The 12,404-nt window shown below is 40.9% G+C and overlaps 1 protein-coding gene and 1 pseudogene across 1 annotated transcript; both read right to left on the bottom strand.

Moving 5' to 3' along the window:
- Window positions 1–2,877: 2,877 nt before the first annotated feature.
- LOC124000865 lies at window positions 2,878–5,454 on the bottom strand (annotated as a pseudogene).
- Window positions 5,455–6,651: 1,197 nt separating this feature from the next.
- LOC124000064 (retinol dehydrogenase 12-like) lies at window positions 6,652–11,725 on the bottom strand. Its single transcript, XM_046306173.1, has 5 exons — window positions 11,521–11,725; window positions 8,931–9,049; window positions 8,516–8,639; window positions 7,860–8,186; window positions 6,652–7,751 (listed from the first exon to the last, which is right to left on the bottom strand). The coding sequence occupies exons 1-5, from the start codon at window positions 11,672–11,674 to the stop codon at window positions 7,492–7,494; spliced, it is 984 nt and encodes a 327-aa protein (XP_046162129.1). The 5' UTR covers window positions 11,675–11,725; the 3' UTR covers window positions 6,652–7,491.
- Between the last annotated feature and the right edge of the window lie 679 nt (window positions 11,726–12,404).

Raw genomic sequence — 12,404 nt, 5'->3', positions numbered from 1 at the left:
GAAGTTTTTACAACTGTTAAAATAATGTATGTGAGTATAACAGAGTATAACAGAGGTGAGGTGTGCACTCTTCGTTATTTATCTTCCCTATTGAACATACTATTCTCCGTCTTAAATTTGATCATTTATTTAGATTTTAGCGTACCTGGGGATTAATTAGAAACATCGTTTGACATGTTTGGACGAACTTTACTGGTAACTTTTTGGATTTGTTTGTATGCATGTTGAACAAGTGGATTACTGAATCAAGCGCACCAACTAAACTGACATTTTTGGGATATACAAAAGGGACTTTATCAAACAAAACTATCATTCATTGTGTAGCTGGAACCCTTGGGATTGCAAACAGAGGAAGATCTTCAAAGGTAAGTGGTTCATTTTATTGCTATTTGTTACTTTTGTGAAGCCTGTGCTCGTTTGGAAAAGTATTTGTGTGGGGCGCTGTCCTCAGATAATCGCATGGTATGCTTTCGCTGAAATTTGAAATCTGACAACGTGGTTGGATTAACAAGAAGTTAAGCTTTTAAATGATGTAGGACACTTGTATGTTCATTAATGTTTAATATTACAATTTTGTCATTTGAATTTGGCGCGCTCCAGTTTCACCGGATGTTGTCAATTTTGATCCCTTTAGCGGGTTCTGTGCACTAAGAGGTTGAATGATGGAGGCCACTGTGTTCTTGGGGACCTTCAATGCTGCAGAAATGTTTTGGTACCCTTCCCTAGATCTGTGCCCTTACACAATCCTGACTCGGAGCTCTACGGACAAGTTCTTGTCCGTAGGTGTACCTTTCGAAATCATGTCCAATCAATTGATTTAAGCACAGGTGGACTCCAATCAAGATGTAGAAACATCTCAAGGATGATAAATGGAAACAGGATGCACCTGAGCTCAATTTCGAGTCTCATAGCAAAGGGTTTGAATACTTATGTAAACGGTATGTTTTTTTATTTGTAATAAATTTGCAAACATTTCTAAAAACCTGTTTTCACTTTGCCATTATGGGGTACTGTGTGTAGATCGATGAGGGAAAAAAATATTGAATCCATTTTAGAATAAGGCTGAAAAGCAACAAAATGTGGAAAAAGTCAAGGGGTCTGAATACTTTCCAAATGCACTGTATACAAGGTAGCTAATCTGTTCGAGTATGCAGTCTAATTACACTACATGCAAATGCCCATAACATTCACCAGTGTGCATTGTTGGAGAGAAGTGAACTTCATGTAATTCAACTATGTCTCTCTCTCTCTCTCTCTGAGGACCTGAGCCCTAGGACCATGCCTCAGGACTTCCTGGCCTGTTGTCTCATTGCTGTCCCCAGTTCACCTGGTCGTGTTGCTGCTCCAGTTTCAACTGTTCTTCCTCCGGCTATGGAACCCTGACCTGTTCACCGAACGTGCTACCTGTCCCAGACCTTTTTTTTCAACTCTCTAGAGACAGCAGGAGCGGTAGAGATACTCTGATTGATTGGCTATGAAAAGCCAAATGACATTTCTCGTGAGGTGCTGACCTGTTGCACCCTCTACAAACACTGTGATTATTATTATTTGACTCTGCTGGTCATCTATGAACATTTGAACATCTTGGCCATGTTCTGTTATAATCTCCACCCGGCACATCCAGCAGAGAACTGGCCACCCCTCATAGCCTGGTTCCTCTCTAGGTTTCTTCCTAGGTTCTGGCCTTTCATGGGAGTTTTTCCTAGCCACCGTGCTTCTACAACTGCATTGCTTGCTGTTTGGGGTTTTAGGCTGGGTTTCTGTACAGCACTTTGTTACATCAGCTGATGTAAGAAGAGCTTTATAAATACATTTGATTGAACTAGTAATTTAATTACATTTTGCAGTAACTTGTTTAACTAAATTCAAATATTAGTAGTGATTTCAGTTGCTAATGACTTTTTTTTGCCATGTAGTGGCATAGATAGCTACTGGAACTAAACACTACTACTTTTGCTAAAATAAAATAGGTGAAATAGGCAGGAATGTACTTTCTTTTCATCATTAGATCTCCCCAATTCTCACTTTGTGTTCAGTAGGCTAAATCACACATTCTGTTAACATCTGACTACAGCGATCTGTTCTTGCAATTTGTAATCTACGACATTTCAGACGTATTTTCACAAAGTGTTGAAAATAAATTCTAAGAAACTTTAGTTAAGTAAACTATATATTTATTAACGGTAGCTTTAGTGTAGCTTAACTTCTTCCAGTGTGAAATTATTGGTAGCTTGGTAAACTATATATTTTCAGAGTAGCTTCCAACACTACTAGTGCGGTAGGTAACATGCTGGAATTAGTCACTGTGTTATATCCGATAGAGCCATATTCTATTTGAAATTACAGTGATGACAATAAGGTAATGCCGAGGGAAATCAATCATGTGTATAATTTGTATTATAATATGCCAAACCATTTCTACTAGAGCTACATACATTTTTGACCTGTCCTAGGTACACTTACTCATCATCGTCAATACAAGACACGTCACAAACAGGTGGATATAAATGTCGCCAACATCAATGGTGCAGTATGAGCAGTTTCTCTTGTCACATTAATCAATTGAGTCATACAAGGTGCATTTTCCCCAAGATCTGTAAACCACCAACTATTGTTAATTTCTTTCTCAGCACTGACTGAACAATACCAAAAGCCTCAAATCATAATTGTATGAAATGGCACCGTAATACAGCATTTTAAAAAGGCAATACATTTTGGTTGAGTTTTTTTAAACGCAACTTAATCCATGTCTTTCCTTTCCTTTTATAATGTGTCTGGGGGACAAAAAGAGGCAAAATTAACAATTCAATCTTATGTATTACATTTTCTGTGAAGGGCAAACTGCTCAAATTAATTGTCCATAAGTGAGTGGTTGAATCTTGTAGCAGTGTGTAAAAGTATCTCCTTCACCTTAAAACAGGCCACTCAGCCATCTTAAAACAGGCCACTCAGCCACCTTAAAACAGGCCACTTTCATGAACTTCCCATAACTTCTTAGCGACAACACAGTTTTTGCCTTTGGCAACCACGTCCTGCGGCGCACAGCAGAAGAAGTAACGTCCGCTCAGGGGCTCGTTGCCAACCTGGAGATCACAGTGGAGTGGAGTCTGGACACCGGATTCTGGATCCAGGAACAACAGTCTGGCTATTGGCTTGATGATGAATTTCTGCCACAAGCTGCAGTTTCGGGGTAGCTCCGTTTTCACTACTCCTACAAGGGCCAAACATAATAGAGATATGAGTTAATGGAAAGAACACAGTTGAACTGATAACTAACCAACACAGGAAAATGCACACCCTTAGCCTGTAACCCATGACTTGTAGAGTGTATTTAGCAACTTTAATTTAACCAGGGGAACCAATTGAGACCAGGGTCTCATTTCTAAATGTGCCCTGAGAACAACAGTTCAAACAATGTGAGCAACAATTCAAGCATGATCACTACAAAATTACAGTTACAACATTTCAAATAAATAATGTTAGATTCAAATGGGCAGTAGAAACTAATATGTACAATCAATCAAAACAAGTGCAGTTTCCATTGGTTACATTTTTTATTAAATTCACCTTTTGGGAACAAATAATCAGGTCTTAGAGTGACCTATAGGCCATTCAAGGACTGAGGGGCATAGTAACTCAAAGCAGTCTTCCCTAACTCAAAGGAGCCTTGTGGAACCTCTAATGGAAACCAGCATTGAGATTGAGTTTTCTAGTTACCAGATTTCTAATTTAGAGGTGAGGCGAGGTACTATGGGAGGGACTCGTTGTTGTTCATTGTGACAGACATACCATTTAATCATTTTGAAGGAAATGACCAACCTGGGTGAACACCGTAGCAAGTGACATTGGTACCCTTCAGCCTCTTGGCCAGCTCGTGGTTGAAGAGAATGTTGCACAGTGTGCTTTAGCAGTAAGAGTGGAAGAACTGCCAGGTGTACCTCGCGGTGCCCAGGTGTTTATTAGTGACAAGGGCATCAAAGTCAATGTTTCCCCCAGAAATATGCCATGGATCCCAGTGTAACTACATGGCCCTAAGTGCCCTCCTTCAGGTGGTCCAGCAAAAGACAGGTCAGCAGAAAGTGGCCGAGGTGGTTGACCCCAAACGCAATAGCAAAGCCATCAGCAGTGTGCCCATCCACCACCAGACCTGAAGAGTAATCAGAGATGGTGCAATACAGTCCAATAGCCTTTTTCCACTCATGTCTTCTTTTTATTACAATATGACCACTGTTAATGAGCAGATCCCATCTAGCCTCTGTCTTCAGGAAGGTCTCAGTGAAAGAATGCACTGCCTGGAGGCTCCCCAGGTCTAACTGCATGTACACCACATCAGTGTTGCCCGTCTTCTGAAATACAAATAACAATTTGCTAGGCCTATATTTATAGGCATACCATGTTTTTTTAATGGTACATCTCACTAATGAATATTCGAAAACAAATTTTGAATAATTGATTTTCATAAGATTCTCACACCCTTTTTATATCACTTATAGCAAGTTCAGCTTTCTTTTGGATGTGCCATGCCAGAATTACTCTTGCAACCCTCCTGGCAAGCTCCATAGCAGTGGCTTTTCCAATGCCAGTGTTCACACCTATAGAGTGAACAAGACAGGGACAGTTCCAGAAGTGCAACACAAACCTGATTGAAATTTGATTCAAGCCCTGAGGTACAGTAGCATCGCCTACTAAAGGCTGCATGAGACAGCAACAAAGATGACACCACATTTTTACATTTAGCAGACACTCTTATCCAGAGTGACTTACAGGAGCAATTAGGGTTAAGTGCCTTGCTCAAGGGCACAATGATTTTTTACTTATAGTCTCCTCAGGGATTTGATTCAGCAGCCTTTTGGTTACTGGCACAAAGCTCTTAACCGCTAGGCTACCTGGCGCAATTTAAAACAGTTCAAGGGTTATTTGATTAAAGGTGCAATTAGCAGTTGCTACATTCATTTTTGGACTTATAATGATACACTACATGGACAAAAGTAGGAAGACACCTGTCCATCTCATTCCAAAATCATGGGCATTAATATGGAGTTGGTCCCCACTTTGCTCCAATAACAGCCTCCACTCTTCAGGGAAGGTTTTCCACTAGATGTTGGAAAATTTCTGCGGGGACTTGCTTCCATTCTGCTACAAGAGCATTAGTGAGGTCAGGGATTAGGCCTAACCCACCAAGATTTACATGCTAAAATCATCACTGATGATAAGATATTGAGCTCCCACAATGACAATGTCATGGCAAGACTGACATTTGAGTCAGTCTCTGGGAATAAAGGCCTTCAAAGCAGTCAAACATTTTTGAGGACAAAATCTTTTCTAACTTACCTGTTATTACTACAGTCTTCCCTGCCATCACTGCATTTGCTTTACATTTTGAGCTTTGAAAATAGTTCCAACAAAGAGAATGTACAATGCAACTACACCAGCTTCAACTAATAAAGGTAGCATGATGGTTTTGCAGTCATGTTACACATCTCTATCTCACCTTGTAGAAGTGCAACCCGTGAATATAACGTGGTTAGTTGTATAGCATGCTTTTTGTTACCTGTGAGACCTAGGCTACCTGTCCCACTGGTTCCCTGTAGGTACAATATTCTGAACAAACCAGTCCGAATTTACTATTCAACTGCTTCATAGTGTGCTTGACTCAAAGGAGGCCTATCTACATTTGTTATCTTATCTACACAGGCAGACCTTGGCTTGGGTCGTAAATGATCTTACTAGGGAGAGACAATGTGGGAAGGCTTGAGAACTATACAACCATTGTACTGCTGGTTGATGAGACGGGGTAGTACTGTGGTAAACTGGATCGTGTTCAGTACTCTCGAGAATAAACGCAGCTGGTTGATGAGACGGGGTAGTACTGTGGTAAACTGGATCGTGTTCAGTACTCTCGAGAATAAACGCAGCTGGTTGATGAGACGGGGTAGTACTGTGGTAAACTGGATCATGTTCAGTACTCTCGAGAATAAACGCAGCTGGTTGATGAGACGGGGTAGTACTGTGGTAAACTGTATCGTGTTCAGTACTCTCGAGAATAAACGCAGCTGGTTGATGAGACGGGGTAGTACTGTGGTAAACTGGATCATGTTCAGTACTCTCGAGAATAAACGCAGCTGGTTGATGAGACGGGGTAGTACTGTGGTAAACTGGATCATGTTCAGTACTCTCGAGAATAAACGCAGCTGGTTGATGAGACGGGGTAGTACTGTGGTAAACTGGATCATGTTCAGTACTCTCGAGAATAAACGCAGCTGGTTGATGAGACGGGGTAGTACTGTGGTAAACTGGATCATGTTCAGTACTCTCGAGAATAAACGCAGCTGGTTGATTGTGAGACTGGTCTCTGTCCATTTTATGCCAATAAGAGTCTTACAAATTCTTAGGAATTGACAGCGTTTAATTTTAATTGGGTATTAAAACAGAGGAATATAATTCCTGTAACAACGTGGTCCTTCTGTAGCTCAGTTGGTAGAGCATGGCGCTTGATGAGACGGGGGTAGTGGGTAAACTGATCCCCAGTACCACCCATAAACGTAGAATGTATGCACACATGACTGTAAGTCTCTGTCCATTTTATAAAAGAGTCTTACAAATTCTTAAATGGCATATATTATTATTATATTATTATATTAACATCTCAGGTCATCTCTACACCCTCTGATCTGGCAGACTCACAAAGCATCTGCTTCGTTTGTAAATTATGTCTTGAGTGTTGGAGTGTGCCTCTGGCTATCCGTAAATGAAAAATTTAGGATTTTTATAGTTATTATTTATACTTTTACTCTTGATACTTAAGTATACTTAAAAACCAAATACAAAGACTTTTACTAAAGTAGTATTTTACTGGTTGACTTTCACTTGAGTCATTTTTTATAAAGGAATCTTTAGTTTTACTCAAGTATGACAGTTGAGTACTTTTTCCACCACTAAAATTAGTCTTTTGACCAATCACATCAGATATTTTCGCATCAGATCCTTTCAGATCTGATGTGATTGATCAAAAGGCAAATTAGTCAGAAAAAAATAATAATTGGGCTCCCTGTGTCAATGTAGCCATTCTTAACCAGGAGGTGGTTAGAGACGCATTGTGTGGATTTCTCCTTATTTCTCCTCAGTCTGGAGTCTACATGCATTAGCAAAAAATGATGTGGTGGGAGAGAGACACTTCCCCAGAGACATAGCACCTAGGCCTAGGGTTTTTCTGGAATAGTTAAGTAGCAGTCTTGACACAAGGGGAGAGGATATGCCTAGCTTTTTTTATTATTCAATATTCAATCAATCAATTTAATCTTTTCAGTATAACTTTGACTTTTCACCCACTGTCACACTTAAGAGTAACGGAATGGAACAGATTTCCAGCATTCAATTGGACTTGAATACATCTCTGTTAAGAATGATCAGGAAAAGCAACATATTTTCAGGATTGTCCCACCAGGGTTTTGGCCCTGATAAATACAGTGAAAAACAGGGTCTCTGTTTGCATTAAGACATGCCACAAAGTATCGCACTGACTTCCCACAATTTTCTGGCCACAGCGTCATCTTTGGCGTCGGCATTCACCTTCTGTACTGCACAGCAGGAGAAGTAGCATCCACTCAGAGGCTCTATACCCTCCTGGAGGGCACAGTAGAGTGTAGTCTGGGCCCGAGATTCTGCGTCCATATAGAAGAGCGAAAGGATAGGTGCCGACATCATACACCACAAGGAGCTTGAATACCGGCCTATTTCAGTCTTGACTGCTCCTGTGATAGAAAATAAACAGAACTAGTAAGCATATTGTATATTTCTGCACAGTTACAGTACATACCATCCGGTCTTGCTTACATGCTATAAAGTGTTGAAGCACTGACCTGGACACAAGCTGTAGCAGGTGACATTTGTTCCCTCCAGTCTTTTGGCAAGCTCGTGTGTGATGAGCATATTACACAGCTTGCCATGACTATACTTCTTACACAAAGCCCAGTCAGATTCTCCAACAGCCAGGTCTTTGTGGGTACTCAGGCAGTTAAAATACATTTTGCCATACTCATGAGCTTTGGAGGCGACAGTCACCACTCGACTCGGACCGCATTCCTTCAGACGGTCCAGCAGCAGCACAGTTAACAGGAAGTGGCCGAGGTGATTAACGCCAAAGATCATTCCCACACCATTCTTTGTCTTGCAACCTTCCATAAGCCCTGCATAAAGAGGACAAATGTTTTCAAAAGAAACACACATTCACTGCTTTGTTAATGCAGGTTTGCTGTATATTATTTTATGTCCTACACCTGCATTGCTTGCTGTTTGGGGTTTTAGGCTGGGCTTTCGTACAGCACTTTGATATATCAGCTGATGTAAGAAGGGCTATATAAATACATTTGATTTGATATTAAGAAACCAACCAGCCATATAATTCATTGAGATTTGGTGTGTTTGAGAGAGGATGGAACATGTAACAAATATGACTATAACACAATGTGAAATATCACACTCAATAACAGACTCATGCCAGCAATGCATGACTCACCAGCGTTGTTGACAAGAATATAGAGTCTAAATTCAGACTTCAGGAAGGTCTCAGCAAAAGATCGCACAGACTGTAGGCTTCCAAGGTCCAGCTCCATGAACACAACCTCATTGTTCCCAGTCTCCTGAAAAAGTAAGAATGACCAGTCAGATGCTCTGTGTCCCTCACTTTATAGAGACTAATAAACAAACCCGTCAACAAATTAATCAGCTAGTGACCAGAGCACAACTATCTGTAAAATCAAATGTGAATGAGAGGGACAGGGTGAGGGGTGAACCTGGCTGAGGCAACTAACAGTAATATCGCCCATGTATGATCCACTGGCACCCCCTCAGTCAAAGACATGTAACTACAGCAAGGTTCAACTGTTTACCAGACATCTGGAGTGAGACATGGATTCTGACACCTCTCTTACCTTCTTGATGTCACTGATGGCAGCTTCTGCCCTCTGCTTATCTCGGCAGGCCATTATAACCCTCGCACCTCTTCTGGACAGATCTATTGCTGTTGTTTTCCCAATGCCTGTGTTAGATCCTGGAGAGACACCATTGGGACGCACCCACATAGACGGCTAGTTTATGTCCAACGCCAAATGTTTTACAGTTTTTTTCGATTGCTAAACAGTGGGCACAACTGGAGTCACATGTGCAAAACTCTAACTACAGTCTGCACTACCAACAGTCACCTGAGCTAAACAGTTCACATCACCTGCAAAACTCATTCCAAGCAACACAACTCTTAACACATGGCTCAAAACACGCTCAGTGCAGCCAAACACTATGCACAACCCTTACTGAGATAACACACACTGTCACTCAGAACACACTGAGAGTAAAAACACTAGTATCAAACACCAATACAGAAAATACAAACTTTTCATCTTTACAGTTTGAACAATTTCAGTGACTTCATACAAAGGAATATTTTCTTCAAAGAAAAGAGTGACATTCTTTCACATGATTTATTAACATTTTTAGAACATAACAATTCTTTAAGGTAAATGAAAATTAGCAGTTTGCTTCAACAGTCTGTAGTAATTTACGGAATTACAGTAATGAGAAAAAAGGTAGAAACTAAAAGTACATACTGTAATTCAAACAAATAATTGAGGGGCTAATCCTGCCTCTCTCTAGCATCAGGCCACAGGTTCTCTTGCCATGCACCTGGGGAAGAACCTTCTGGAGTGCCTTATCCATCCCTGGCAGTCCTCTGGACTCGTGTCCTCACATCCGGCACGCATGGCTTCCAAAAGAGACATTTGGTCATGTGGGTGGTGACCAAACACTTTCCACCTCCAGGCAGAGAAAAACTCCTCTATTGGGTTGAGGAAGGGTGAATATGCAGGCAGGTACAAAACCATAAACCTGTGATGTGCTGCAAACCAATCTGTGACAGCTACAGAGTGGTGAAAAGCAACGTTATCGCAAACTATGACAAAAACTTGGGGGTTTCTTACTGGCTCCCCCTGTTCTGCTGGCACTAGCGGACCATAGAGCTGTTCTAGGAAAGCTATAAGCCTTTCTGTGTTGCATGGGCCAATGAGTGGTGTGTTGAGAAGCAAACCATCAATGGCCATTGCAGCACACATGGTGATATTTCCCCCCCTTTGGCCTGGAACCTCTACAGTGGCCCTTTGACCTATAACATTCCTTCCTCTGCGCCGCGTTTTGGCAAAGTTAAATCCAAGCTTCATCGATAAATACAAATGAATGTGGTCTTTCCAGTGCTTCCACCTCCATTACTCTCTGAAAAACAGTAAGTGCACAGTTTTACTGTAGAAATGCTAGTTTTTTTTTTTTAAACTGTAAATATTTTGTATAGCTGTGTACGTAACCTCAGACGTCTTACCTGGACATATTGGTATCTTTGCTCTTTTACCCGGTCACTGTTTCTCTCGAACGGTACAGTGTATAACTGTTTCATTGTAACTTGGTGTTTCTTTAGGACTCGAGCAATAGTTGTGCTGACAGAATTAACATTTTGAAATATATCATTATCAGCCAGCACTCTATCTTGAATCTCCCGCAGTTTTATTGCATTGTTGACAACAACCATGTCAACAATAGCATTTTCCTGCGCATCTGAAAATATTTTTCCTCTTCCCCCTGTTGGGGGCAGCCTTTGGGTCCTGTTGTAAAAATATATTTTACAGTCAAACATACTGTAATATATATCCGTGTAAATATTATATAATTGCAAAACAAAATAGATTCCTGTAATGTTTTCATTTACTGTAAGGATGTAACTCTCACCTGTTTGCATGATGGAAAATCTTTGCAGATTCTTTGCAGATTGGGTTGCACCCTCAACCCTGCCTCTCTCAATAAGAGACCATGGTTAACGACATGGTCTATAAGTGTAGCCCTTATTTCATCTGAAATAACAGCCCTTTGTCTTCCTCCACGCATCCGCCTTCTCCCTCCACGAACCCATCTTCCTTGTTCCATTTCCAAAATGAGTCTTTCTGAGCTCTACCTATATATACTGTAATATGTGTGTGTGTTCACTAACAAGTCTAAAACAAGACACCTGCTTAGCCTTTCAGCTGAAATTGCAATCAGCAGTGTTTGAAAGGCACAAGGCTGAAATCTATTCCGTTTTGAATGTGTGGTTCACAGTTTTGACAGCAGTGTGTTAGCATTTGAACAAAGTGCTGTAAATCCACAGTGTTGTGCAGGTTGTGGTTAAAGTCATGGGATAAGTGTAGAGTTTTGAAAACTGTGTTCAAGCAATGAAAAACGAACTAGAGTTTGGTCCACATGAACTGCTGCTGTGCAGACTGTAGTTAGTTTTGCACATGTGACTCCAGTTGTGTCCACTGTCGTTTAGCAATCGAAAAAAACTGTAAATACAATTCTACAATTGAGGAAAATGCGGAATCAGTCCCATATGACTACCAATAATAACGGTACATAACATTAGATAACGGTCACTTACTGACTGTACAAGATGATGAATAATTGCCCACCATTAGTGTCACATTGTTTTATAATGTACAAACCCACCAGTGACGATTACAGTTTTCCCATGCAACTTGGCATTGCTTTTGCATCTTGGTCGTTTGAGATACCAATTACGAAGTACATAAAGTGCGATGAGTCCAGCGCTGACAAGAAGCAGTGTGAACATCTTCATACAGTACCTTTTCTGACTGTACATAAGTATGAACTACAGCGTCATAGGAATTGATGGAGATGTTGCGCTAGGCAATGAACGCGCCCTTTGTCTTGGCACTCCCTCTTTATAAAATTAACAAATTATGCAACAAGTTGATTATGGTTCAAGAATTTGGCAAGATCATTTTCGTGCCACCTAGTGGTTATAAACACGGACTTCCTCGTACAATAACAAACATCCTAGTTGACCTCAAACCTACACTACACAGTTCAAAGCCACACCGGAACAAACATAGCTAAGTGCAATGTTAATACACTGTAACAAACACGGAGTTACAAGCTACTCACAACCCATTGTAAAACGTTAACCAATGCAGCAAAAAAATGAGTGCATTTACTGCATGTATTGTAGCAAACAGAGACAGTGCAAAACGGCTTTCGGTTCTTGAACCCCAGTCTTGGCAAACTAGTTTACCTAAACAAAGGTCGCTACACAATCTCCTCAGTTTGGGAGTGTCCCCCCACTCTTCATTTTATGAAGTCCCTCACATGTACACAACTCTCCAATGGTCTAACATGCGATATCCCACTCCTGACACCATTGTAGCAAACGATGTAGCAAACGATGACATGCAATGTCCCTTTGTGGGTCTCCCAGGCAAGCTTGCTAACCACTGCTCCAATAAGGTTAACCCATTTAGGGGAGATCAGGCACTAGCTTACCTAGGAAAGGATTGCTACAGTATGTACTATGTAGCCTACATCTACAATTG

Source organism: Oncorhynchus gorbuscha, linkage group LG16, assembly GCF_021184085.1.
Source record: "Oncorhynchus gorbuscha isolate QuinsamMale2020 ecotype Even-year linkage group LG16, OgorEven_v1.0, whole genome shotgun sequence".
Taxonomy (NCBI): domain Eukaryota; kingdom Metazoa; phylum Chordata; class Actinopteri; order Salmoniformes; family Salmonidae; genus Oncorhynchus; species Oncorhynchus gorbuscha.
This window is presented reverse-complemented; position numbering and strand designations above follow the sequence as displayed.